At 53.9% G+C, this 24,674-nt stretch overlaps 1 protein-coding gene across 2 annotated transcripts in view; it reads left to right on the top strand.

Annotated features, from left to right (window-relative positions):
- Positions 1-24,674, top strand: part of Ppfia3 (PTPRF interacting protein alpha 3) — a 27,300-nt gene extending 2,626 nt beyond the window's left edge. Inside the window, exons 2-30 of one of the 2 annotated variants that reach the window (XM_028859142.1) lie at positions 3,012-3,266; positions 4,020-4,121; positions 4,436-4,600; positions 5,134-5,208; positions 5,333-5,407; positions 6,018-6,239; positions 7,909-8,055; positions 8,143-8,277; positions 8,399-8,482; positions 9,227-9,358; positions 9,592-9,654; positions 9,738-9,817; positions 10,768-10,912; positions 13,158-13,345; positions 15,013-15,235; positions 16,281-16,444; positions 16,531-16,658; positions 17,221-17,314; positions 17,516-17,597; positions 18,071-18,271; positions 19,623-19,685; positions 19,830-19,856; positions 20,847-21,022; positions 21,554-21,651; positions 22,079-22,254; positions 22,342-22,410; positions 22,595-22,766; positions 23,551-23,622; positions 23,789-24,674. In XM_028859142.1, coding sequence (XP_028714975.1) covers positions 3,027-3,266; positions 4,020-4,121; positions 4,436-4,600; positions 5,134-5,208; positions 5,333-5,407; positions 6,018-6,239; positions 7,909-8,055; positions 8,143-8,277; positions 8,399-8,482; positions 9,227-9,358; positions 9,592-9,654; positions 9,738-9,817; positions 10,768-10,912; positions 13,158-13,345; positions 15,013-15,235; positions 16,281-16,444; positions 16,531-16,658; positions 17,221-17,314; positions 17,516-17,597; positions 18,071-18,271; positions 19,623-19,685; positions 19,830-19,856; positions 20,847-21,022; positions 21,554-21,651; positions 22,079-22,254; positions 22,342-22,410; positions 22,595-22,766; positions 23,551-23,609 — 3,585 coding nt within the window. In that variant the 5' untranslated portion in view covers positions 3,012-3,026 and the 3' untranslated portion in view covers positions 23,610-23,622; positions 23,789-24,674. The remainder of the gene's footprint in view (positions 1-3,011; positions 3,267-4,019; positions 4,122-4,435; positions 4,601-5,133; positions 5,209-5,332; positions 5,408-6,017; positions 6,240-7,908; positions 8,056-8,142; positions 8,278-8,398; positions 8,483-9,226; positions 9,359-9,591; positions 9,655-9,737; positions 9,818-10,767; positions 10,913-13,157; positions 13,346-15,012; positions 15,236-16,280; positions 16,445-16,530; positions 16,659-17,220; positions 17,315-17,515; positions 17,598-18,070; positions 18,272-19,622; positions 19,686-19,829; positions 19,857-20,846; positions 21,023-21,553; positions 21,652-22,078; positions 22,255-22,341; positions 22,411-22,594; positions 22,767-23,550; positions 23,623-23,788) is intronic. The other variant, XM_037200783.1, reaches the window with a different exon arrangement.

Raw genomic sequence — 24,674 nt, 5'->3', positions numbered from 1 at the left:
TTTTTTTTTGCATTGGTTTGTTTTTTTTTGCTTTGTTTTTTGAGACAGGGTTTCCCTGTGTAGCTTTGCACCTTTCTTGGAAATCACTCTGTAGAACAGGCTGGTCTTGAACTCATGGAGATCCGCCTGACTCTGCCTCCCTAGTGGTGGGATTAAAGGCGTGCGCCACCACTGCCGGCTTTTTTTTTTTTTTCTGCATGTATGTCTGTATGAGAGTGCCAGATCCCCTGGAACTGGAGTTACAGCAGTTGTAAGCTTCTATGTGGGTGCTGGGAATTGAACCCAGGTCCTCTGGAAGAGCAGCCAGTGCTGTTAACTGCTGAGCCATCTCTCCAACCTCTGTAGCTTGCACAATATTAAACCTGGAAGATTCCAGAGCAGCCTTCTTATCTTTTCAAGCCTCAGATTCTAGGTTCCTGTTTTCTCAATCCCGGACTCCTTTCCTTTCCTTACTGTGGCCTTAGCTTTGGTGTCAGACTTGTCCCTAGTGGAACATAGGCTTTAATCTCCATCTGCTGTTTTGGCGTTCTAAGTCTGTTCTAGGCTGACTCCTTCTCTAGAGTCTTCAGCCTTGTTCTTGTTTCCTGAACACCCTGCTCACCAATTAGAGAATCTCTTTGTATCTCTCTGTGTTTACTACACTTTTTTTTGTATATGTCAAACGACAACTCGCAGGAGTAGGTTCTCTACTTACACCATATGGGTCCCGGAGACGCAAACTCGGGTCTCCAGGTTTGGTAACAAGTGCCTTTGCCCACTGAGCCATCCTGCTGATCCCGGTGTGTGTGTGTGTGTGTGTGTGTGTGTGTGTGTTTGGAAGAGGATTTCCTAAGGCTAGTTTTAAACTTGCAATCCTCCTGCCTCACCTGGGATCAGCTGTGGGCTTGGCTTATATTTTGTGTCCATGCATTCACGCTGAGCAAGCTCTGAGCTCTAGACTCTGTCTTTTGACCAGATCTATGTTCTGCATTAGGGATGTCCCTCGGTGTCATTTTGCTCACCTCTGTGTTTTGGGCTCTTGGGTGACCCAGACGTCTATTTATATTACCAGGTTGCTTTGCGTTGGCTTTACCTTCCAGACCTCAGCTGTAGCATAGCAGCTCTTGCCCTCAGTCACATGTTCAGTGGGGAAGTTCTTGTTTGTTCTGCATTACGTAGCATCTTGGTGACACTGAATGTCCACTTTCTTTCTTTCCTTTAATGATTTATTTCTATTTTATGGTCATTGGTGTTTTACCTGCATGTATGTCTGTGTGAGGGCGTCAGAAGCCCTGGAACTGCAGTTACAGACAGGTGTGAGCTGCCTTGTGGGTCCTCTGGAAGAGCAGACAGGGCTCAACCACTGAGCCATCTCTCCAGCCCGACTACCCACTTTCTTCTCAGTGAATCTGAGGTCTACAACGACCTAAGTCATCCTAGGCTGTGTGTTCTGACTCGAGTGTGGGGTTGAGCTTCCATGTTGGGGTCCAGCCTAAAGCTGGCCTTCTCTCTCATAAACGTTTTCCTGAACTCGGTTTCTGGGAGGTGTAGAGTTTCAGACCTATAATTTAAAGACAAAGGGGATCTAGGGACCCAGTTGCATTCTTTCCTGTATTCCAGAGCCCTGCATCCTTTTCTCACAGGCACCCAAGGACCTAGTTCTAGGCTTTGGTCACAGTTCTCATTTGGGTGGAGTTGGGAAATATCCAATTTCAAACCGGTTAGGCCGCCGCATGGATTGGGGTGTGTGTGGGGGAATGAAAGTCCCTCCTGCTTTCGGCCAGGCCAGATGGACCTGTTGGACCTGAAGAGCCCCAGGGAGAGGCTCCCTAGCCTTCTCTACATCTCCGCCCGCCCCTGGCCAGGGGGGGCCAAGTCCCGCCTTCCGGCCCTATAAGCCCCGCCTCTTTCTCCTCCCATACTCTTGGTTAACGCCTCATGAGGGCGGGGCTGGAGAAGCATCCTAAACCGTCTAGATCCCGAATGGGCGGGCAGAAGGGTCCAATGGCTTAGATTTATGGGTCTTGCAGGCCATCTAGAGCCACTATAAGTAAAGAGGAGTCCGCGAAGACATTGTTGGAGGCTCAGACCCTTAGATGTAGGGGGCGACAGGCTGTGGAGACCCTAGACACCTGTGACTTGAGGGAGATGACTCAGCCCTGCTTGCTGTTATGCATTTTTGTTTTGTTTTTGTTTTTTGAAAAAGGGTCTAATGTAACCCCGGGCCGAGCCAGAATTCCCTAAAATAACTGAGGATGACTTTGAACTCCTGATCCTTTTGATTCCACTTCCCAAGTACTGGGATTACAGGCATACGCCACCTTGCCTAGCTTAATAAATGGGTACTTTATTTTCTGGGGGATCCAACCCAGAACTTCACATTGTGCCAAGCATATGCTTTACCACTGAGCTACACCTCCAGCTCTCGTGCTGTTTTTTTATTCTTATTCTTTCAAGTGGAGTGTTGGTCTTTAGATCACAGAGAGAGATGGGCAAATCACAGCCTAGTGACCCAACTCAGTACCCGAAGCCCCATGACTTTTTCAAGGCGTAGTTCTCCTTTGGGCTCCCGTTTCCTCATCTATGGAGTGGGTTGGGGATTCAAGCGGAGCCACAATAGTGGCTGGTTTTAACCCACTCAGCCAGTGACTGGTCCTCCAGCTTTACTCAGTTCCTGAGTGGCCAGGCTTTGGTTTGCTACCAGTGTCTGGCGGAGCTAGGCCTTAGAGTCCCGCTTTTACCTAAGAGGCCCCCGTTGTGTATCTAAGAGCAATGGATTCCCAGTTTATCTATGTCATGATTACAAAGGACAGGCCTCAGGTTTCCCGCTCTTGGCGGCCAGCACTTAGTTCCCCTGCCTCTCCACCATGTGGCTGTACCTTAGTTTCCCCATGTCATGATCAGCTTGGCTGACCTCAGTTGCCCCCTGTGCAATGCTTGGACTGGGGCCCCGGGAAGTACTACACTAGCTGCGTCTCAGTTCTCTGCCAGATCCCTGACAAGGCTAGTTTGCCCGTTCTGTGCACCCGCAGGCCGGCACCGCCGCCATGATGTGCGAGGTGATGCCCACCATCAGCGAGGATGGCCGGCGGGGCTCGGCGCTGGGCCCGGACGAGGCGGGCGGCGAGCTGGAGCGCCTCATGGTCACGATGCTCACGGAGCGCGAGCGCCTGCTGGAGACGCTGCGAGAGGCGCAGGACGGGCTGGCGACAGCGCAGCTGCGGCTGCGTGAGCTCGGCCACGAGAAGGACTCGCTGCAGCGGCAGCTCAGCATCGCTCTGCCTCAGGTTGGGCGGGGCCTGGGGGCGGAGCCTAAGGGCAAGGGCTGTCCTGTGTGGGCGGGGCCACGAGGAAGGGAGCATGGGATTGGCTTGCCCTTGATAGGCGGGTCTTAGCGGCGAGATGGGCAGGGCTTATAGAGAAAGGGCGGGGCCCGAAAAGTAGGATTTGCTGAGGATATGGCTTGGTGGGAGGGCAGAGCTCGAGAGAGGCGGAGCCTGAAGGAGAGGTAGCTGGGGAGAGGCGGAGACTGTTAACGGAGGGGCGGGGCCTGAGAGGTTGGAGGCTCGAGGCCAGCTGAGGAGGCGGGGCATGGGTGGCAAGAACGGTGGGCTTAGTAGGAGGCAGGGCCCGGGAAGTAAGAAGAGTAGGGTTTCCAAGAAAACAGGGCCTGTCGAAGGTTTATCTTGGAAAAGAGGGTGGCCTAGGAGGGGTGGCGCCAGACATCGCTGGCAGGGAGGAGTTAGAATTGGCTTACCATTGGTGGGCGGGCCTTATCATCGAGATGGGCGTGGCTTAGATGGAAGGGCGGGGTCTAAGAAGCAAGAAGGTCGAGACCTAGCAGGAGAGAAGACCTGAGCAGCAAGAGGTGGGACCTGATAGATCCAGAGCAACAAAAGGGAGGAGAGTTCGCCCCTCTGCTAGAGGAGCTGGACTTAGCAAGGGCCAATCTTGAGGGCTGACGGAGCCTTCACATTCTCACAAGAGAGAAATAAGGAAATAATTGAGTCAGCCATCTGATTCTACCCACTCCTGGACAGGAGTTTGCGGCTCTGACAAAGGAGCTTAACTTATGTCGGGAACAACTTCTGGAGAGAGAAGAAGAGATCGCAGAGCTGAAGGCGGAGCGTAACAACACCCGGGTGAGGGCTGTTGGCTATGGGGTCTAAGCTGGATGGGGCACAGTGTGGTGCCAACCAGCATACCTTTTTCCAACATCTAGTTTTCTACCTTGCCCCCAGTCTCCTGGATCGTTTCCTTCCTGTGGTCCCATCCTTTTTTCTCTGATCTCCCTTGCTTCATGCCTTCGTCAGCTCTGCCTCTGCTGTCCCTCTTTTTCCTCACCTCTGCGTGGTCCTATGTCTTCTTCCTTGTGTACCCCCAACAGGTCGCCCCTTTTCTTGACCCTGCCTTTCTCCTTGCTTCTTTTCCTTGACTCGGTGTCCTCTCCTTCCAGCTCCTTTTGGAACACCTTGAGTGCCTGGTGTCCCGGCACGAGCGTTCTCTGAGAATGACCGTGGTGAAACGCCAGGCCCAGTCCCCTGGAGGGGTCTCCTCCGAGGTGGAGGTGCTCAAGGCTCTAAAATCCCTCTTTGAGCACCACAAGGCCCTGGATGAGAAGGTAGGAGAATCAGAGAATGAAGAAAACATGTGGTTGACTTCAACTGAACTCAATGGGAAAGAGAAAAGCTGGCTATTATTAGTTGGAGATGTTCGCATTTGAGAAAACGTTACTGTGATGGATCGGAACATGATTTGATTAAAAAGAAATATGAACCATTTAATACCAGCATTCAGAAGGCAGAGGCGGGTAGATCTCCGTGAATCCGAAGTTTCCCTGCACTACACAGAGGGTTCCAGGCCATACAAGGCTATATTGTCTAAAAAATAAAAATAAAACTGCAGTAGTTGATTCCAGGGGGTTAGCCTGCCTGATACCTGGCTGGAACTCCCCACTCATCATCTTGGCTTCAGACCTTCGGCGTGGTGTTAAGGGATAGGTTCACCAGACCCACGCTGGGTCTTATCTCTGTAGCCTAGGTGTCCCATGCACTCGGGTTCCTTCTGCCTCGGCCTCCAGAATAGCTGGGGCGGCAGACCTGCAGCACCAGGCCCTGGATACAGGTCCGTATCATATGTCACACCCGTCCGCAGGTCCGGGAGAGACTGCGGATGGCGCTGGAAAGGGTGGCAGTGCTGGAGGAAGAGCTGGAGCTCAGCAACCAGGAGGTAGGGGGTGTGGCAGAGAAGGGGAGGGCCAATGGAAGAGAGCCAATGGGATTGGGTCACAGAAAGAAATCCACATAGTCCCTAAGGAGGAACTCAGTGTGCTCTGGTGTTTTGACTCCTCTAGACTCTGAACCTTCGAGATCAGCTATCTAGAAGGCGGTCAGGGCTGGAGGAGCCAGGCAAGGACGGGGATGGACAGGTGAGAGGTTTAACATTGATTGATTGATTGATTGATTGATTTGCTGAGGATGGAATCTAGGGCTTCGTATTGTGGGGCAAGTGTTCTACCCCTGAGCACACCCTGACCCCTTACTGGAGGATTCTGGTAGGGTCTCCGACTGAGCAATGTTTCCAGCCCATCACTACGGGATTCTAGGCAGGGGCTTTACTTCTGAACCACATCCTTAGCCCACTTCTTACCTTTTGTGAGTCTGGGTCTCACTCTATAGCTCATGTTGATCCAGCTCAAGATCCTTCTACTTCAGCCTCCCAAGTCATTGAAAGTACAAGCCTACACCACTATGACCATGACTTTGTAATGAGAATTTTACTATGTTTAAAAGTGCTTCTTACATTTATCTGTGATAACGTGGGAGGTGTTTCCTGTGTTCATGTGGAGGTCATACGACAACTTAAGGGAGCTGTTCTCTCCTTTCCTAATGTTCGATCCACTGACCTCTGAACCCCTAAGATAACTTCTGTGACCCTCAGTGACAGACCTTTGGGCTTTTGTTTCCCCTCGTTGTACCCTGCCCCTGGGGTGGCTGATCAACCCACCTTGGGGTCTATTCCTTCTTCTCTCTCTCCAGACCCTTGCCAATGGCCTGGGTCCTGTTGGAGAACCCAACCGGCGCACAGCAGAGCTGGAGGAGGCCGTGGAACGGCAGCGTGCAGAGGTGTGCCAGCTGCGGGAGCGCCTGGCGGTGCTCTGCCGTCAAATGAGCCAGCTGGAGGAGGAGCTGGGCACTGCTCACCGCGAGCTGGGGAAGGCCGAGGAAGCTAACTCCAAGCTGCAGCGGGACCTCAAGGAGGTGAGGTGGAGCCCCTGGAGAGCTGCTCTCTGTCCCCCATAGCCCAGCCTTCCCCCAGCCCTTCAGGAGTAGCTGAGTCCAAGAATGGCGGAACCGGACTCTGTCTCTAAGATCTGTGGATTTCCCAGTTTCCTCACTTGTACAATGGGACTGCTCTGAGTGTTTCTGCGTGGCAGCATGGCCCTTAGCACCTTTTACTCTGTTACCATGGTGATAGAACCCAGGATCTCATGTACTCTGGGACATGGTCTATCTACTTCTCAGTCATGGTCCTAGCTTCTTATTGGCAGGCACTTCACTTCTGACCCACACCCCAGCCCCTCACTGGGGGATTCTAGGCAGGGGCTCTACCACTGAGCCACACCCCCAGCCCCTCACTGGGGGATTCTAGGCAGGGGCTCTACCACTGAGTCACACCCCAGCCCCTCACTGGGGGATTCTAGGCAGGGGCTCTACCACTGACCCACACCCCAGCCCCTCACTGGGGGATTCTAGGCAGGGGCTCTACCACTGAGTCACACCCCAGCCCCTCACTGGGGGATTCTAGGCAGGGGCTCTACCACTGAGCCACACCCCAGCCCCTCACTGGGGGATTCTAGGCAGGGGCTCTACCACTGAGCCACACCCCAGCCCCTCACTGGGGGATTCTAGGCAGGGGCTCTACCACTGAGCCACACCCCAGCCCCTCACTGGGGGATTCTAGGCAGGGGCTCTACCACTGAGCCACACCCCAGCCCCTCACTGGGGGATTCTAGGCAGCGGCTCTGCAACCAAGCTGAATCCCTTTAGCTGCTTTGTTTTTTATTGTGAGACAGGGTGACTTGCCCAGTTTGGCTGTGGAATCATGGGCTTCTGTCCCAGAGTCCTGCGCGCTAGTCTCTGCTGGTCTGGATACATGAAGACAGTGGATGAGAAAATGATTTTTTTTTTATTTCTCACTAGCCTGGCAGGTGGTAGGGCCTGTTTGCCCTGCCATAAGTCTTCCCACAAAGCCCCCAGGCAGGCCTATCTCCCACCTGATCTTTTTTTTTTTTTTTAAAGATTTATTTATTTATTATGTATACAGTGAGTGTTCTGTCTGCAGGCCAGAAGAGGGAGCCAGATCTCATTGTAGATGGTTGTGAGCCACCTTGTGGTTGCTGGGAATTGAACTCAGGACCTCTGGAAGAACAGCCAGTGCTCTTAACCTCTGAGCCATCTCTCCAGCCCCCCTACCTGATCTTAGTATATTTCTTCTGGGCTTCTAAGCTTGTGCTAGCCTGGCGGCTTTTGAGAGAGGGTCTGAACTGTCTGGAGAGATACTAGCAAGTACTCTATGATTCTAAGACGGTGTCACACTGAAGTGTGGCCAGAGAGGAGACCGCATCCCATAGGTCTTTGGTCTTTTATTTATCAGGTAGGGTCTCCCTATGTATCCCAGGCAGGCCTTGAACATGGCTGGCCTCCAACTCGAAGTCCTCTTGCCTCCTAATTGCTGGGAGTACACACAGGTGACACTACCGTGCCCTGAGCCTTCCATCATCTTTATGGGAAGGTGTAAGCCAGAACTGTTTTAAAAGCTGTGGTGTGCAATGGGCCAGGAGCTTATTTTCCATAAGCCCTTGGAGTGTTGGAGTGCTTGTCTGGGGGTCGGGGTCCTCAGCCTTACACAGCTCCTTACACTCTCTAGGCCCTGGCTCAGCGGGAGGATATGGAAGAACGCATCACCACGCTGGAGAAGCGCTACCTGAGCGCCCAGCGTGAGGCCACGTCTCTACATGATGCCAACGACAAGCTGGAGAACGAGCTGGCCAGCAAAGAGTCGCTGTACCGACAGGTGGGAGCCCACCTAGCAAGAGACCATGGGAGGATAGTGTGGCGGGGGGACTGAGCCCCTCGGCTCTTCTGCCTGTTTCTCTCTCAGAGTGAAGAGAAGAGCCGTCAGCTGGCCGAGTGGCTGGATGACGCCAAGCAGAAGCTCCAGCAGACCCTGCAGAAGGCTGAGACCTTGCCTGAGATAGAGGCTCAGCTGGCACAGCGAGTGGCCGCCCTCAACAAGGTAACAGCCTGGCAGGGGGCGGGGCCAGGGTGCAGGGGCGGGGCCAGGGTGCAGGGGCGGGGCCAGGATCTCCCAGGGATCTTGTAGGAGTCAAGTCAGACTCCACGGTCGTGTCCACTAGGCTGAGGAGCGCCATGGGAACTTTGAAGAGCGGCTTCGGCAGCTGGAGGCACAGCTGGAGGAGAAGAACCAGGAGCTTCAGCGGGTGAGGGGGCTAAGGAAGCCAACTGGGCAAGGTGTGAGGTGGGGGCGGGGCTTAGCTGAGGGTGTAGCCTGGTAGGACTTACCTGAGGGATATGGCTTAGGTGAAATCCAGGGCTTATATCAGGGGAGGGTTTGCATGAGGAACGTGTGTGTGTGTGTGTGTGTGTGTGTGTGTGTGTGTGTGTGTGTGTGTGGTTGAGGGGCCAGAGCCTGGGACAAGGTTTAGCTGAGGTGGTGAGCTAGTTGGGACTTACATGAATAGCAGGACTTAGATGAAGGGCAGAGCTTCTGGAGCTTACAAGATGCTGCTAGATAGGGTGTACGAGGCTTACATGAGGGGTGGGACTGGGTGGGACTTATATGAGAGCAGAGCTTAGGGGAGACAGAGAGAGCCTGAGAATAAGGGCAGGAGCTTAGATGAAGGAGCTGGGGTTGGAAAATGGGGCTTAGATGGGGCTCCAGGGGTTGGTACCTCTGGGGAGGACTTCGATGGGGGCCAAGGCCGGGTGAGACTTAAATGAAGGGTGAGGCCTAAGGAGGGGCAGGATGGTGGGCGGGGCTGAGATGAAGAGTCAGAGTCAGGTTTGGTTGGGGTGAGGGTGGGTTAGGGGTGGCCTTGGATAGGGCCCGGCTAGGTGGGAGTCAAGAGGAGAGGAGGGGGGTGTCGGTGAAGGGCATGTCAGGGCAAAGGCAATGACATGGGAAGGGCCCACCGTCAGCCTCTGCCCTGTTTCCCCTCGCTCAGGCCCGGCAGAGGGAGAAAATGAACGATGACCACAATAAGCGACTGTCAGAGACGGTGGACAAGCTGCTGAGCGAATCCAACGAACGGTTACAGCTTCACCTCAAGGAACGCATGGGGGCACTGGAGGAGAAGGTGAGCCCCCAACCCCTGGCCCAGGACTTTGGCAACCAGGGGTGTCTCTAGTTGCCATCCTGGGGCCCATCCATTTCCCTCAGATCTGTCAGCTGAGACCTCCCTACCCACAAACTTTGCTCTGTGACTGACTGAAGGCACCGTTTTGCTCCAACATTCCAAGAGCAGGATTTTACTAGGCCACAACCCCTCGAGCCTGGTCTCGCCCTTCCATTTCACCCCTGTCCCCACAGAACTCACTGAGCGAGGAGATCGCTAACATGAAGAAACTTCAAGATGAGCTGCTGCTGAACAAGGTGGGAACCCAGAAATTGACGGGGAACTACTGCGTGGCCTCAGAGCCACAGTCTCACCCGAGAGCTCTGCCCCCTCTCCACAGGAGCAGCTCTTGGCTGAGATGGAGCGAATGCAGATGGAGATTGACCAGCTGCGGGGGAGGCCACCTTCCTCCTACTCCAGGTGACGGAGACCCTCCTGTCCTTACTCCGGGGACCCTAATAGTCAAGATCACCCCTTCATCTCCACTCCTCATCCTCAGCTCTTCATCTCAGGGCCTCGTTCATGCTATCACCAGCACTGGGGAGGCAGAGGCAGTGGATCTCTTGAGTTCCAGGGCAACCAGGGCTACACAGAGAGAACCTCTCTTGAAAAAAAAAAAATGGGCTGGAGAGATGGCTCAGTGTTAAGAGCACTGGCTGCTTCTCTGGAAAACACAGGTTCAATTCCCAGAGCCCACATGGCAGCCTACAACTGTCTGTAACTTCAGTTCCAGGGAGATCTGACACCCTCATACAGACACACATGCAAGCAAGACATCAATGCACATAAAATAAAAATAAATAAATCTTAAAATAAATCAAATAAAAATAAATAAGTAAATTTAAAAAAAGAAAAAAATCAAACAAAAAGAATATTTTAAAATTTATCCTTTGACAAGTTCATACATGTATCTTGATCATGTACAGTCACAACCCTCCCCCAAACTTCCCCGAACGTCTCATTCCCGCTTCTTTCTTTCTTTCTCTCTTTCTTTCTTTCTTTCTTTCTTTCTTTCTTTCTTTCTTTCTTTCTTTCTTTCTTTCTTTCTTTCTCTCTCTTTCCTTCCTTCTTTCTTTCTTCCTTCCTTTCTTTTTTTTTCCAGACAGGGTTTCTCTGTGTAGCTCTGGCTGTCCTGGAACTCGCTCTGTAGCCCAGGCTGGCCTCGAACTCACAGAGATCTGCCTGCCTCTGCCTCCCAAGTGCTGGGATTAAAGGCGTGTGCCATCACTGCCCAGCCCCAATTTCTTTTTAAAGTAACTTACTAATTCCAATTATTCCACCCCCAGCCAAGGCTGGCCTGTCTCTGTGACCCCTAACCTCTATCCCTTTTCTGGCCCTTGGGTTCTTGACTATCCTTCCTGTGCTCACAGGTCTCTTCCTGGCAGTGCCCTGGAGCTCCGTTATTCCCAGGCACCAACCTTACCTTCTGGTGCCCCCCTGGATCCTTATGGAGCTGGCAGTGGCCGGGCAGGCAAGAGGGGCCGCTGGTCAGGGGCCAAGGATGAGTCTTCCAAGGTCAGCAGCCGCCTCTGGGGCCCAGACTGAGGGGCTTGTGTGGGCAGTGGTGGGGAGGGCAGCTGGATCTGAGCAGCTCAGGGAGGATTCTGGGATGAAAAGCCTCACTCTGAGTCACCGTTTTCTCTCCTGGCCTCCATGACCGCCATCCACCTGCCTGCACATCTCATCTCGTCCTGTGATTTACATGGTGAGCATGGAGATGGGGGGAGAGTGGAGAATCCCAGGAGGGGTGAGGCCAGGTGAAGAGAAGAAGCTGGTTGGGTGGGGGAACTGGGAAGAAGGGGAGAGCCGAGAGTGTGGGCGCGGCTTCGGGACAGTTAGGGGAGCCACTAAGAGACTAATGCTGTGGAGAAGCACACTTAGCAACGTGCTTGCCTTCCGAGTAAGCAGCAGCACCGACTTTTCAGTCTTCAGCACGCTTGTCACGAGCCGGAGGCGGTGCTGTGCCCTGCTCAGCTCTGGGGAGGTTCAGACAGGGGGATCTCTGAAGTCTGTGGTCAGCCAACCTAGACAGTGAATTCCAGTTCAGTGAGCAACTATGTCTCAAAAGACAAGATGGAGCTGGACCTGCTGGCACACGCCTTTAATTCCAGCACCCAGAACTCATAGGCAGGTGGGTGTCTGTGAGTTCCAGGCCAACCAAGTGAACACAGTGAGACTCAGTCTGAAACCAACAGCAACAGAAAAAAGTAATAATAAGGTGGAGCCAGTGAGATGGCTCATGGGTCATGGCATTTGCAGCTCAGCCTGATGACCTGGGCGAGTTCAATGCCCAGGCCCAACGTGGTGGAGGGATAACTGACTCCCAAAAGTTGTCCTCTGACCTCTCTATGCACACCAAGGCAAATGTACACCCACCCCACCACACACAAAACAATTAGTAATGTTAAAGAGAAAAAAGAAGTTCAAAAGAAGAATGTGGGGGCTGGAGAGATGGCTCAGAGCACTGACTGCTCTTCCAGAGGTCCTGAGTTCAATTCCCAGCAGCCACATGATGGTTTACAACATCTGTAATGCAATCTGGTGCCCTCTTCCAGCCTGCAGGGATGCATGTAGGCAGAACACTGTATGCATAATAAATAAATTAAAAAAAAAAAAAAAAAAGAATAATGTGGCCAGGCAGTGGTGGCGCACGCCTTTTCCCAGCAGTCGGGAGGCAGAGGCAGGCTGATCTCTGTGAGTTCGAGGCCCACCTCTGTGATCTCTGTGAGTTCCAGGAAAGGCACAAAGCTACACAGAGAAACCCTGTCTTGAAAAACCAAAAAAAAAAAAAAAAAAAAAAAAAAAAAAAAAAAAAAAAAAAAAAAAAAAAAAGAATAATGTGAACAGTGAATCAGTGAATTAGGACATGGGGCTATGTCTTCTACATAGGTACACATTAAAAAAAGGAGAAGAAAGGCTGGAAAGATGGCTCAGTAGTTAGGAATACCTGCTTCTCTACCAGAGGTCTTGAGTTCAGTTCCCAGCATCCACATGGTGGCGTCTGTAACTCCAGTTCCAGAGAGCCTATGCCCTCTTCTGGCTTCTGTGGGAACCAGGCATACACACACACACACACACACAGAGTCTCACACACACACACACACACACACACACACACACACACACACACACACACACACACGGAGTCACACACACACACACACACAAGCAGCAAAACACTTACATACATAAAATAGAATTTGTGCTACAAATAATTATTTTTAAAAAGAAAACGTGTGCGCCTTTAACCCCAGCTCTCAAGGCAGATAGATCTCTATAAGTTCAAGGCCAGCCTGGTCTACAGAGCAAATTCTAGGATAGCCAGGGCTATGAAGAGAAACCCTGTCTAGAAAACACACACACACACACACACACACACACACACACACACACAGAACAAACAAACAAGGAAACATTATGGGGACATGCATGCCACAAAACACCTGTGGAGGTCAGAGGACGTCCTCGTGGATTCATTTCTTTCCTTCACCTTTACATGTGATCTGAGGATTGAACTCCGGTCGCCAGGCTTGTACACAAGGATTTTACCCATCTAGTCATCTCTTAGGTCCAAGAAAGACCTGCCAGGAGAGGAGCTAGGGATATAGGTCAGCTGCAGGGGGCATAGCTACACCCTGGCTCCACCTCCATGGTGCAAAAAAAGGAAGGTTCTAGACAGGAAGTGCATCATGGGATGTGGGTAGGGTCGGGAGTGTGTGCAAAGCCAAGCGCCAACCTCAGTCCTCACCCACAGGGACAGGATTGGGAACGGTCTGCTCCTGCCGGGTCCATCCCACCCCCGTTCCCGGGAGAGCTGGATGGCTCCGATGAGGAGGAGGCCGAGGGGATGTTCGGGGCTGAGCTGCTGTCCCCCAGTGGGCAAGCTGATGTGCAGACGCTGGCCATCATGCTTCAGGAGCAGTTGGAAGCCATCAACAAGGAGATCAAGTGAGCCACAGGCCAAGGGGTCCCCAGGGCCCCATGCTCCCCAGTCCGCCCACCCCTCTCTCTGAGCCTGCCTACTTTCCTGTGGCCCTCAAGCAGTTCTAGACAACACTCCACACCCAGGAACACACCCGAGTCCCTGAAGCAGCACTCACGTGAGAGTGGGAACAAGTACCCACCATCCACTCAGTGCAGGGAAAATCTTCAAGACAACCACGGCTCCATACAGCCGTGTCCTAGAGCCTCCTGATATGGCAAGACTCAAGTCGACAGCAGCAGATAACCCTCACACCGTAATCCAGAGCCTCGGCTTGGGCTGGGAGTGTAGTTTCCTTGGTAGAGCGTTTACTTAGCATCTTTGAGGCCCTGGGCTCCATCCCTAGGATGGAAAAGAAAAGAAGGAAGGAAGGGAAAGAAAGAGAAAGGAAGGAAGGAGGGAGGGAGGGAAGGAAGGAAATACAGCGAAAGAAAGAACAGAGAGATTGACAGGAGGAGGCCTGAGAAGATGGCTCATTGGTTAACGTATTTGCCATGTGCACTTGAGGCCTGGAGTTCTGATGCTCTGGAACCCACGTAAATGTCAGGCCGGCTAGGTGACTCACTGGGAATTTCAGCCTCTGAAGCAGAGATGGGTTCCTCTGAGGAAGCGGCTACGAAGACTAGCCGTAGCAACAAGCTGTGCTTGGCTGAGGGACGCTGGCTGAGGGGAGAAGGGAGAAGATAACCAATGATGACTCTGGACATCAACCTCAGGCCTCTGTGTGCACTCACATCCACACCTGTGCCCACACGTATGCAAAAACACGATACACACAGACACACAGACACACACACACACACACACACACACACACACACACACACACACACAAAGGGAACCCACCCAGAGTTTCTAGAACCAGGAAGCCCTCACTGATTCTCCAGAGAGTGCCTGATTTGGCAATTCTGTTGTTCCGCATCCTTCATGGGCTCCCAGGAAATAAGACTAACACAGTCCCATTCTAACTTAGACATTAGCCATCTGTGCTCCTGAACTGAATGAATTCATGACCTTCTACACCCTGCTTTGATCATCCTTGACTTCACCCTGATCTTAGCATTTTGCTCTAGCAGTTCTCAGGACACTGTCTCTTCCTGTAGTGATATTATCTTTAAATTTCTAATTGGTTGTATTGGGATTGAATCCGGAGCCTTGTGTATGCCAAGTGAAGCCTTTAATGCTAAGTCACCCCCCAGCCCCTCACTGGGGGATTCTAGGCAGGGGCTCTACCACTGAGCCACACCCCCAGCCCCTCACTGGGGGATTCTAGGCAGGGGCTCCACCACTGAGCCACACCCCAGCCCCTCACTGGGGGATTCTAGGCAGGGGCTCTACCAGTGAGCTACACTCCTAGGCCTTTTTATGACTTTATTGTAACTATTTAGTTAACTTCTTCTAATTGATAGAAATCACAACTATTCGGTCAAAATCCTTCAGCGACTTCTTGACTCTCAAGATTCCTTGCCTCCCCTGATCCCCTGCAGCCATGGACAAGCAGTCCATCAAAGCAATCTTAAATCAATTCACTGTCCTGAGTCACACTCTGCTCCCCTCCAGCCTTTCTGTCCCCTGGGATCTGTGACTCCCCATCCCCTCCACCTTGCACCTCGTCTTCTTTCTCCCTTCCCAGGCTAATCCAAGAAGAGAAGGAAACCACGGAGCAGCGTGCAGAAGAGCTGGAGAGCCGGGTGTCCAGTTCTGGCCTTGACTCACTGGGCCGGTACCGCAGCAGCTGCTCACTGCCGCCCTCCCTCACCACCTCCACCCTCGCCAGCCCTTCGCCTCCCAGCTCTGGCCATTCCACCCCTCGTCTGGCGCCCCCCAGTCCTGCCCGCGAGGGAACTGAGAAGACCGTGAGTATTCTGTCACACCAGCCCAGTGTAGGTAGGAGAAGTCAGAAACAGAACTTCCCACAAAGAGCTACCAGAGCCTTTACACTGGGAATTCCAGAAGCATCCTTAGCCTAAAGTCCCAAAGGACAAAAGGAAGTGTGGGGGAGGGAGGGGGGCATGCCTTAGCACTCCTTGTGGAGGTCAGAGGACAGTTTGCGACACTTGGGTCTCTCCTAACACATGCACCCTGGTGACTGAACTCAGGTACCAGTCTTGGGAGCAAGTTCTTTACCCACAGAGCCGTCTCAGTGATCCTACTTAGACTTGCTTTTGCTTCATGCATGTGGTTCTGTGATTTTCTTTTCTTTTCTTTTTTCTTTTCTTTTTTTTTTGAAACAGTCTTTCTCTGTGTATCCCTGGTTGTCCTGGAACTCACTCTGTAGACTAGTCTGGCCTCAAACTCATAGAGATCTGCCTGCCTCTGTCTCCCGAGTGCTGGGACTAAAGGTGTGCGCCACCACCGCCCGGCTATAATTAAACTATTTTTAAGTGCACATACACTTGAGATTTATAATCTTCAAATGGCCTTTGAAAACTTGAGTATGGTGACTCAACACCTGTCATCCCAGGGCTTGTGTGGCTGAGGCAGGAGGATGGCTGTGAGTTTGAGGCCAACTTGGACTATATAGTGAAGCCCTATTTCAAAAGGAGGAGGGGGAGGAGAAAGAAGAGGAAGAGGAAGAGGAGGATGGGAAGAGGGGGGACTGGCCTTGGAGGAAGGCAGAGTCACATGCAGCTTGTTTTATTTCGCTACATCTTGTTTCCTGTTCTCAGGACCTGAGCCCCCTTAGCTTTCTTTGAGGCCACCCCTACTCCATATCTGTCATCTCTTGCAAAGCCACTTCCTGTACAGGATTCTCCAGTTCCAGGGCACCACGGTCACTGCCTTTACACCCTACCTTCAAGTCAGTGCCCAAGCAAGGGACAGAGTAGACACCCTCTCAAACCCCACAGTTGATATCCCATCATGACCCCAAGCTAATCCTGCATCTGCCTCTGTCCCCAGAACCATGTCCCCAAAGAGGAAGCTGGTGCTCCACGAGGGGAGGGCCCAGCCATTCCAGGAGACACCCCACCACCCACGCCCCGCTCTGCCCGTCTTGAGAGGATGACCCAGGCTTTGGCACTGCAGGCGGGGTCCCTAGAAGATGGGGCTCCTCCCCGAGGAAGGTCAGCAGGGATGTGGATTGAGGATGGGGGTGGCACAAAGACTTGGGGGGACGGTGTCCATCCCAGGCTCTGTCTTGTCCCTCTAGTGAAGGCACACCAGATTCCCTCCACAAAGCCCCCAAGAAGAAGAGCATCAAGTCATCCATAGGTCGGCTCTTTGGCAAGAAAGAGAAGGGCCGGATGGGACCCCCAGGTCGGGAAAGTACTTCTCTGGGTAAGTATCGTAATGCCAACCTTCCTCTCCTCCCTCCCTGCCTTTCTCCCCACCCCTGCCCCCCCCCCATTTCAAGAAATTCATTTCTGTCTTCATTTGGTAGTACTTTTTTTTTTCTGGGAAATTGAACTGGGAATTGAACCTAGGCCCTCATGGATGCTAGGCAAGTACTCTACCACCAAGCTATATTCCCAGCCCCGCTTTTTTAAAATTAAAAGATTACATTATCTTTCTCTGTGTGTTCTTGATATGTAAGGAGGTCAGAGGACAACTTTGTGAAGTCAGTTCTCTCCTCCCACTTCCCTTATGTAGCCCTGGCTATCCTGGAATTCTCTATGTAGACCAGGCTAGCCTTGAGCCTACAGAGCTGGGATCTAAGGTGTGCGGGAGCATGCCAAACCCTGGTTTTTGGCTTTGTTATGTGACCCTGGCTGACCTGTTATTTGCTTTGTAGCACCGAGTGGCCTTGAGCTGGTGACGCTTGCGGGTGACAGGTGTGAGCCACCACCTCCCCTGACCTCCCCAGAGTCAAGGCTTCACTAATTCTGATGCTTGCCTCCAGCTGGGACACCCTCTGATGAAACGCTGGCCACCGACCCTCTGGGGCTCTCCAAGCTGACTGGCCCAGGAGACAAGGACAGGAGGAACAAGAGGAAGTGAGTGTCCACAGGGTGTGGGGTGGGTGTGGACGCTGCTGAGACTAAATGCTAGGAGCAGAGGCCGTGACCTGTGACCCTGGATCTGGGTGGGGAAGGTGGCTTTACAGAGTCACACCTTCTGGCACTTTTCAAGATGCTTTCATTGTGGGTGAGAGGTCCATGAAAGGTCTCACAGCTCCTGCCTACCTTCTCTGCTAGGCACGAACTTCTGGAAGAGGCCTGTCGCCAGGGCCTGCCCTTCGCCGCCTGGGATGGCCCCACGGTGGTCTCCTGGCTGGAGGTAATCTGACACTGAAATGACCTGGGTGTAGAGGCACTAATCCAACCCCCCACTTCAGTTTCCTTTGTAACTAAATCAGAGTCTCACTCTGTAGCCCAGGGGAGCCTCAAACTGGTGGCAATCCTCCTGCCTCAGCCTCTCGTGTGCTGTGATTACAAGCCCGAGCCGGGGTACCAGGCCCTTAGCCTCAGCCTCCCACTGCTGCGCTGTCCAGGGCTGGTCGACTTTGGTGGGTGGCGAGGTCGGGCCGAGGCCCCGAGGGAGACCACCTCCTCTTCCTCCCACCTCTGTCCTCTCCGGGTCTTGCCGCATCGCGTCTGTCTTTCCATCTGTCCTGTCTCTGCTCGCCCCTCCTCCCTCTCCTCTCCCACGGGCCTCCGTCTTGCCGCTTCTGTTTCTTCGCCTGCGAACTTTTCCCCATCTGTCTCTCTCTCCGCTGACTCCTCCACATTCTCGCCTTCCCGTGGCCTCAGCTCTGGGTGGGCATGCCTGCGTGGTACGTGGCCGCCTGCCGGGCCAATGTCAAGAGCGGCGCCATCATGGCCAACCTGTCAGACACGGAGATCCAGCGGGAAATCGGCATCAGCAATCCCCTGCACAGGCTCAAGCTGCGCCTTGCCATTCAGGAGATGGTGTCCCTCACGTCGCCCTCGGCACCCGCCTCCTCCCGCACTGTGAGTGCCTGTCAATCCCTGCCCTGTTGCCCCGCCCCGTCCCTCCTCGGCCTCCAATCCTGGCCCATGGGCTCCGTTCCCCATGGGCTCCTTTGTCAGGGGACATCTCTTTCGGGATCTTACAGGTTTCTCCTCCCCCCAAGACTCCCTTCCTGGAGATTTCACCACTTCCGAGGAACCGTCCCCAAATGCATAGTTTTCTTTTTTCTTTTCTTTTGAGACAAGATCTCACTATGTGGATCTGACTGGCCTGGAACTCACCATGGGGACTAGGCTGACCTAGAACTCAGATCCAAAGGGACAGATAGTTATTGGGACCTGTCTGAGGCAGGAGGATAGCAAGCTGAAAGCCAGCCCAGGCTACGGAGTAAGTTCAAGGTCAGCTACTCAGTGAAACCTGGCCTCATACTGAAAGGAAAAAAGAGGGTGTGCAGGATGGCTCATTGGGTAAAGGTGCTTGCCACCAAGGCTAACCCCGAGTCAACTCCTGGAACCCACGTGGGAGAAGAAGAAATCGGCTCATACTGCGTCTCCTGACCTTTGTCGAATGCCATGGCACACACACATAAAGTAAACAGATGTTATTTTAAACATTTTGAACGTGAGCAAAGTGCCCAGCACAAGAGCACTTGCCCGGCAAGCTCAGGGTCGGAGGTCCAGTCTCGACTTGAGCACTGAGAAGGAAGGAAGAGGATTAGCAGAGTTAGGTCTAATTTTATTGTACATCCTTTGCTGCCCTGCTTCTGTCTGTCTGTCTGTCTCTTAGGTTCTTTTTGTTGTCGTTGTTGTTTTTGAAACAGAGTTTCTATGTGTAGCCCTTGCTGTCCTGGAACTAACTGATCCTCCAGCCCCTGCCTCCCAAGTTCTGGGATTAAAGGGGTGTGCCACCACTGCCCGGCACAACACATGTTCTTAACCACTGAGCCAACTCTCCAGCCCCGAAATTATTGTGGTGTGCGTGTGTGTGTGTGCGTGTGTGTGTGTGTGTGTGTGTGTGTGTGCGTGTGTGCGTGTGTGCGTGTGTGTGCGTGTGTGTGTGTGTGTGTGTGTGTGTGTGTGTGTGTGTGTGTGTGAAGGTCAGAGGCCTCCCTCCACCATGTGGGATAGAACTTGGGTCCTCAGACTTGCTAGCAAACACCTTTATCTGCTGAGCCACCTTGCTGGACCCAAGGTCCCAACTCCTAAGACTTCAGCGTGGAAGATGCCCAGCACAGGGTCATTTCCTCTGTCACCTCAGCCTTGAAACCCCAAACAGAGTTAGCATAGACAGATGAGTCAGAATGGGGCACTTAGGGACCACCTATCTATATTCTGTGTCATCTCCCATTCCACAACACCTGGCACCCCTCAGCCCACAGGAAACGTGTGGATGACACATGAGGAGATGGAGTCCCTGACAGCAGCTACGAAACCCGTGAGTGCCTCCTGCTGGTGGCCCCGGGGGTGGCACCATTCCTTCCGAGTGTGGGGGCCGGGAGGAGTCTGTCTGTCCCTTCTGTCCTCCTCTGCCTGTCCCCTTAACCCACCCTTCTCTCCCCTCTTCCCACTAACGGGTCAGGAGACCAAGGAGATCAGCTGGGAGCAGGTAGGGTGCAGGGCAGACTGCTGCATGAACAACTTGTGCACGCTGCATGGTCTTTCCCTTTCCCCGCACCCTACCCTTTGCCAGAACATTCTAAGTCCCTGCCCAGGAGGGGAAGGCTGCAGCTTGGAGCTCAGCTGTGGACTAGTTCCTAGTGGCTTGGTGGGGGACAAGATGGAAGGCCTCGGTGTCCACCTCCAGCCTGGTGCACGGGTCGTTCCATGGTTGTGGGTTGCTCGGGAGCTGGGGACCATGGGATTGCTGGACCCGAAGGGAACTGCCGGGCAGTGATGGTTTGTGTTAGGCTTGGGGAAGAGTCAGAGGCTCAGGTGTCAGCTATGCTGGTTACAGTGGCTGTGAGGTAGGCCAGGCAAGTGAGACTTGGGAAGGACACAGTACACTGTGGCCTGGAGAACAGGGAGACGGATGCCTGGCTTGAGCTTGCCAGGGGTGGGGGCTCCAGGCTGGGCCATGGTCTGTTTCCTGGCCCTAAAGTTGAGAAAGACTTTGGGATTATCTCATAGTCTTGTCCTGAACTGGACTGTTGGACGAGTACTTTCCGGGTGTTACAGGAGTGGTGGTCTGAGTGTCAGGAAAGCCACGCTGGAGCCCTGACTTTCCAGGTGTAGTCATGTTTGGGCTGAGTGGGTGCCGACCTGCAGAGCTGGGGGTCATTTGCCTATATATAATACAGTCCTAGCTTCCAGCACCAACTTGGAATGGGGGTGCACACCTGTAACCCCAATACTCAAAAGAGAGTGGAGGCAGGAAGAGCTAGAGTTCAAGACTATCCTAAAAATTCACTGTGAATTTGAGGCTAGCCTGGGCTACATGAGACCCTGAGCTGGTCCATTGTCTCCAGCAGTGAGGCCAGATTGCTCTGTGGCGGGGAGAAAACTAGCTTGGGGTGGGGACTGAACTTTATCCTTTCCCTATACATACGGGAAGGGACAAGAGGGCCTGACCCCCTCCCTCACCTGCCCATGGCCCCAGATCCTGGCGTATGGCGACATGAACCACGAGTGGGTGGGGAATGACTGGCTGCCCAGCCTCGGGTTGCCCCAGTACCGAAGCTACTTCATGGAGTCTCTAGTCGACGCCCGGATGTTGGACCATCTGAACAAGAAGGAACTGCGAGGCCAGCTCAAGATGGTGGACAGCTTCCACAGGTGGGGGCTGCCTGGCCAGGGGGACAGCCCAAGGGGGGCGGAGTCACACCCCAGAGAGGCTTTGCCAACGAGAAGTTCTGTGAAATTCTCACTTGGTGCTCCTTGAACCAAGAAGGTGGTCCATAGAAAACTGAGGTCTGATGTGGTCCTGGTGACCTGCTACTGGGGAGGCCAAAGCAGGAGGATTGCAAATTTGAGGTTAGCCTGGACTACAGAGTGAGGTCAAGGCCAGCCCAGGAAGCTTAGTGAGACCCTGTCTCAAAATTAAAATGTAAAAATGGAGAGAGAGAACAAGCAAGAGAGAACTCAAGCAAGTACTAGTGCACTAGGGATGATGCACTTGCCTAGCATGAGTATCTCTCTCTCTCTCTTTCTCTCTCTCTCTCTCTCTCTCTCTCTCTCTCTCTCTCTCTCTCTCTCTCTCACACACACACACACACACACACACACACACACACACACGTCGGGTAAGAACAACATTAAGAGCCATGGGAAGGATCCTGGGTGACCCAGTTTCCCCCCACTGCTCAGGGTTAGTCTGCACTATGGTATCATGTGCCTGAAACGGCTCAACTATGACCGGAAGGACCTGGAGCGGAGGAGGGAAGAGAGCCAGACCCAGATTAGAGGTGAGGTCCTGTGGGGGCAGGGGAGAGGCAGGCTAGAGGGAGGGACGCTAAAGTTTCCCAGAGCTTCTGGAAACGGTGCAGTCACCATGGGGCGTGGCTAGAGAATAAAGGGAGTGTGGAGTTGCATGCCAGACTGGCTGCTCCTAGCCACTGGGGAGCGCTGTCACACAGGGGGTAAAGCCAGTGTAAGGGCCTGGCCAAGAGGGAATGTGAACCTGCTCACTAGGACGCGCTGTTGCCACACATGACGCGTAGAACCAGAGTGGGGCGTGGCCAGGGAGGGAAATCACAGGCCTAACTGGCCATTTCCATAGACGAGGGGTGGGGCCATCCTAGAGGCGGGTGTGGGAAATGAGGGTGGAGTTAGGCTGATCTGACAGGGCTAGCCTCTGGGAGGTGCACGGCTAAGAGTCCCTTTCCTCCCCAGACGTGATGGTGTGGTCCAACGAACGGGTCATGGGTTGGGTGTCTGGGCTCGGCCTGAAGGAATTCGCTACGAATCTCACCGAGAGTGGCGTGCACGGGGCACTGCTGGCTCTGGACGAAACCTTCGACTACTCCGACCTGGCCTTGCTTCTACAGATACCTACACAGAATGCACAGGCGAGCCTTGGCTGGTCCGGGAACAGGCTGGGCTCCCACTGCGCGCTCCGACCTTGGCCCCTAACCCTTTCCCTCCTCCTTCCCCAGGCCCGGCAACTGCTGGAGAAAGAGTTCAGCAACCTCATCTCCCTAGGCACAGACAGACGGCTGGATGAGGTGGGCGTGGCCACAGCTCGCAGGTCCCCAGTTGCTGTTACAAATCAGGGGTGAAGGGGTGGGGCTTGTGTTGCCAACCAGCTGTGGTTGAAGGCTGAGCTAACCGAGGTGCATGGTTAATGAGGAGGGGTGGGGTGGGCGCTTATGCCCTCCTCCCTCCTCCTGGGTTCCTGTCACACAATAGGACAGTGCCAAGTCCTTCAGCCGTTCCCCGTCCTGGAGGAAGATGTTCCGAGAGAAGGACCTCCGAGGCGTGACCCCCGACTCGGCTGAGATGTTACCCCCCAACTTTCGCTCAGCTGCAGCAGGAGCGCTAGGCTCACCGGGGCTCCCACTCCGCAAACTGCAGCCTGAAGGTAAGGGACCCTCAAATGCGACAGTCCAGACCCTTCCACAAATGGGACAACTTTCCATCTGGTCTACCCTACTAGCCTCTTTGGACAAAGCTCCAGCCACTCAGGCACTCCTTGTAACGGATTATTCTCTTATCTCCTTCCCAGGATGGGGATGAACTTGCCTTGAGCGGCTGGGACTCTTTTATTTGGGTCCCAGGCTGCTGGGAAGTAGAGAAATCCATGGTGGAGCCGGGCATATAAGTCTGTCGGAGGGTACCGGGGTTTGAGGCCAGAGCTCACAGAAACCCTGGGGGATCTGGGCTGGCCACTCAGGCCTGTCACCCAGTTACTCAGGATTAGGCAGATAATCGCAAAATCAATACCTGCCTGGGCCGCAGAAGAGTGAATTCAAGATAGCCAGGGCTGCTTAGTGAGACTCTGCCTCAAAAAGTAAACAGGGAGCTGAAGATGTAGCCCATTGGCAGAGGAACTGCCTAGAATCCCCCAGTGAGGGGCTGGGGTGTGGCTCAGTGGTGGAGCCCCTGCCTAGAATCCCCCAGTGAGGGGCTGGGGTGTGGCTCAGTGGTGGAGCCCCTGCCTAGAATCCCCCAGTGAGGGGCTGGGGTGTGGCTCAGTGGTGGAGCCCCTGCCTAGAATCCCCCAGTGAGGGGCTGGGGTGTGGCTCAGTGGTAGGGTATTTGACAAACAATTGAGGGGCCCCTACCTTCAATCTCAGTACCAAGGAGTGGGGAATTCCCTGGGGAAAACTAGGGGTGTCCCGGTTGAATAGCTGCTCTCTCTCTAGGCCAGACTTCCGGGAGTTCACGAGCAGATGGTGTTTCGGTGCGGACTTACTCCTGCTAGTGTGCACCTACAGGTGAGGACTCCGCCAGGTGATTTTAGGGTTCGGGTGGTGCGATGGGAACACAGGATGGCACACCAGGTGGTTCCCACTCTGAACTGTCTGGCCTCAATGCAAGTGACCTCACTCCCGCCTGGATGAAGACCCTCCCGAAGGCTGGGCCCTTTTCCCCCCTTTCCAGAACGCTGTCTCGCCAGACACCGCCATGAGGGAGCTCGCACACACCGAGGACTGCACCATCGTCCACTCCAGCCCGGTGTGCGCGTTCCCGCCTCCAAATGGACTGGGCCTGGACCAAACCACAAAATGGACTAAGAGGGGGGCAGCGGAAGAAGAGGACAGGAAGAAATCCCACCCCAAACTTCCGCCTCCCTTTTCTCTACTTTGTAATTTATTGATCCGTTGCGGATGGGAGCCAGACACCCTGCACCTGCGGAAAGGGCCGGGGCCCCCCTCTCGGGCCGCATGCGGGGAGAGGCCGCCCCTCCCCTTTCTCTTGCCCAGTCGCGGGGCCCAAGTCTTCCTTCTTCTTCCGCTAGGAGGGGAGGGGAGACTCGCTGCTACAAGCCTCGCCCCCCTGTGCCACTCAGCCCTGCCCCGCTGCGTCTGGTCGCCAGTCCTCGGGGTCATCTGTGAGCGGGGTCCCCTGTCCCCCTCCTGTGTCTCGTGTCCCCGGGGCCTTCCCGCCCCCGTGCTATGGCGGTGTCTGTGCCCAAGGGTCAAGGACGCAGCACTGCGTCCCAGTTCCCCTTCGGCTCCGGGGTTTGCATGGGAAAATCCCTCTGTCAACTATGCCACTGGGTGATGTGGCGTGGGGAGGGGACGGACAGCGGGGAGCTCCCCACCTGATGCTCAGTTGGCCTCCCAGCCCCAGGCGTTACTCAGTGATCACGGGTAAAGACCTACTGTTTCAAAAGCTCTGGTATTGACCAGCCTTTTTTTGAGACAGGGTCTCACTTTGTAGTCCTGGCTGGCCTGGAACTCACTATGTAGATCAGGCTGGCCTCGAACTCACAGAGATCCGCCTGCCTCTGCCTCTGCACTGAGATTAAAGGTGTGTGCCACCA

This window comes from Peromyscus leucopus, chromosome 1, assembly GCF_004664715.2.
Source record: "Peromyscus leucopus breed LL Stock chromosome 1, UCI_PerLeu_2.1, whole genome shotgun sequence".
Classification (NCBI taxonomy): Eukaryota; Metazoa; Chordata; class Mammalia; order Rodentia; family Cricetidae; genus Peromyscus; species Peromyscus leucopus.
This window is presented reverse-complemented; position numbering and strand designations above follow the sequence as displayed.